General features: G+C 63.4%; 1 protein-coding gene across 2 annotated transcripts in view; it reads right to left on the bottom strand.

Moving 5' to 3' along the window:
* Window positions 1–838: 838 nt before the first annotated feature.
* The window catches only part of TNIP1 (TNFAIP3 interacting protein 1), a 23,464-nt gene continuing 22,194 nt past the window's right edge, over window positions 839–2,108 (bottom strand). For both annotated transcript variants that reach the window (XM_019506121.1, XM_019506120.1), the window contains exons 17-18: window positions 1,827–1,920; window positions 839–1,661 (exon numbers count right to left, since the gene is read on the bottom strand). In XM_019506121.1, the coding sequence (XP_019361666.1) occupies window positions 1,618–1,661; window positions 1,827–1,920 (138 nt within the window). In that variant the 3' untranslated portion in view covers window positions 839–1,617. The remainder of the gene's footprint in view (window positions 1,662–1,826; window positions 1,921–2,108) is intronic.

Here is a 2,108-nt window from a genome sequence, read left to right as displayed (position 1 = left end):
CTGCCAGCCTCACTGACGGAGCTGGCTTTTGCTGTCAGCCGGTGGCTGAGTCCTCAGTGGGGGGACAGGACCGTGCTTCAGGGCTTCTTGGATAAGGTGCATTGTCCCATCCCACCCCACCCCTTCAGCCTTAGGATGTGCCTGCTGGACTCTCCTCCTGCCCACCTCGGCTCGCTAGGACGTGGGGTCTCTGCCCGCGCCAGCTTAGTGTCCTCTCCCCAGTGAGCGAGAGTCGGGCCGGGCTCTGGGAGCCTGGAGGCCGCATCACCATGAAGGGCAGGCCTGAAGCCCCCCCAGGGCGGGCCTGCCCCGAGCTGCTGGGTGCAGCACAGCTCTTCCAGTGCATTCAAGCTGTGCTGCGGCCCCTGCAGAGATGCGCGTCTCCCCTCTTCTCCGGGAGCCTGGCCCCCCACCTCGCCTAGACCCACAGCTGTAGACATACACAATAAAGACTCTGCATCACACCTCGGCATGATTTGTAAGGGAAGGATGGGGATGGCAAGGGGTTGGGCTGAATCCAGGATCTGCCCCCTTCCTCTGCCCAGGATGGGTCAGGCTTGGACATGTTGGACCAGCCCCGGGCAGCCCATCCAGGGGCACTGCCAAAGCCCCTCCAGCTGTGGCCTCCCCAGTGCTGAATAGAGGCCTCTCCCCTGTGTGGCTAAGGAGGGCACAGTCTGAGAGCGGCATGGCATGCGAGCCACCCCCGCATGGGCTAACGGAGGAGGAAAGCAACCTGCAGTTGGTAGGACATGAGCCCACAGCCCTGCTACCTCTCCAGCATCGCCCCAGCTGGAGGAGACCCCGGGAGACGCAGCGAACCCAAGCGGAGCAGGTGGAAGGTCTCTCGAGTTTATTAGGGGAAGGGACACATCCAAGAAATGCACACGCACGCTGACAGGTTTGTACAAAACAGACCTGTGCTAAGGGCTGGCTGCAGGGCACAGCACAGCACCCTGGCAGGTCTAGAGGCAGGCCAGGAGACTCAGCCAGATTTGGGGCAGATTAAAAGGCAAGCGTGTTTCGGGGGAAGGGGGAGACACCCCAAAGAACCAACACGGGGGCAGCTGGGCTCCCACTTTGCCTCCCAAGAGGCAAAGACGCCTCGCCGACAGCCAGCGCCCGCCTGCCCCGCTCTGAGCCTGTCCAGGCTTGCTCCTAGCGAGCGCTGTCCATCACTGCCAGGGTAGTGTCATCGCTGTCCATCACCACAGGGCAAGCCTCTGGGCTCTGCCCACAGCCACACATGCGAAAGGCCAGGGACCGCATTACGCTGCAGTCACCCAAGGGACACAGGTTCCTGCAACATGGAGGCTCCCAGCGGCGAGCTACGAGGGCTGGGAGCCAAGTGAAGCCCCGGGGCTGGGGAAGAGAGCACGGCAGTCAGCCCTGCCTGCCTCCCCCCTTGGCACTGCATGCCAGGCACCAGCTGCTTTTTCTCGGCACCTGGGGGCACGGCCCGGTGCCGCCTCCACCCGGAGCTCCTCCGGGACATGTCGAGCTGAGAGTGCGGGATGCACCGGAGCAGACACAAGGGGGCGAACGGCAGGAGGAGGGGTCTGTATATACACAGGTACACGCATGGCCCACCGCAGCTCCTCTGCTGTCAGCCAGCAGCTATACCGGCCTGGGGGATTTGGGCCCCCCTGGGCCTGCAGGTTCTGGAAGACAAAGACAGGCCGACATTGCACAAGTGCTCGCTGGGCACCACACACTTGGTATCCCCGTTAGGGGCTACTCCAGGGTGACCACGGGCATCTTCATGCCCAGTCTGCAGCTCCTGAGCCACAAGCAGCACCTCCCTGCTCCCTGGGGGGGCTCTGTACCTGCATCCTTGGCTGGTGGCTTCACCCCATCCACTACTGGGGAGTGCTGGGTCCGGGACGCTGTGCAGGGGGGCAGACGCCAGGCATATTCTGGCTGAAACAGGAGAGCGGGGAACACACAGGCAGCATGACCGAGGGCACAGGCTGCCTCTGAAAGGAGCGGCTGCAGGGCAGGGAGGGGGATGGAGCCTAGCGGGAGCCTGGACGCAGCAAGGCACTAAGACGTGGGGGAATGTGGGCATGCTAGAAGGGAGGAATAGGCTGCAATCAGATCTGGACAGG

Source organism: Gavialis gangeticus, unplaced genomic scaffold, assembly GCF_001723915.1.
Source record: "Gavialis gangeticus isolate Ggan-Ray unplaced genomic scaffold, GavGan_comp1, whole genome shotgun sequence".
NCBI classification, from domain to species: Eukaryota; Metazoa; Chordata; order Crocodylia; family Gavialidae; genus Gavialis; species Gavialis gangeticus.
The sequence above is the reverse complement of the archived record's forward strand: the minus strand, read 5'-3'. Positions and strand labels throughout refer to the sequence as shown.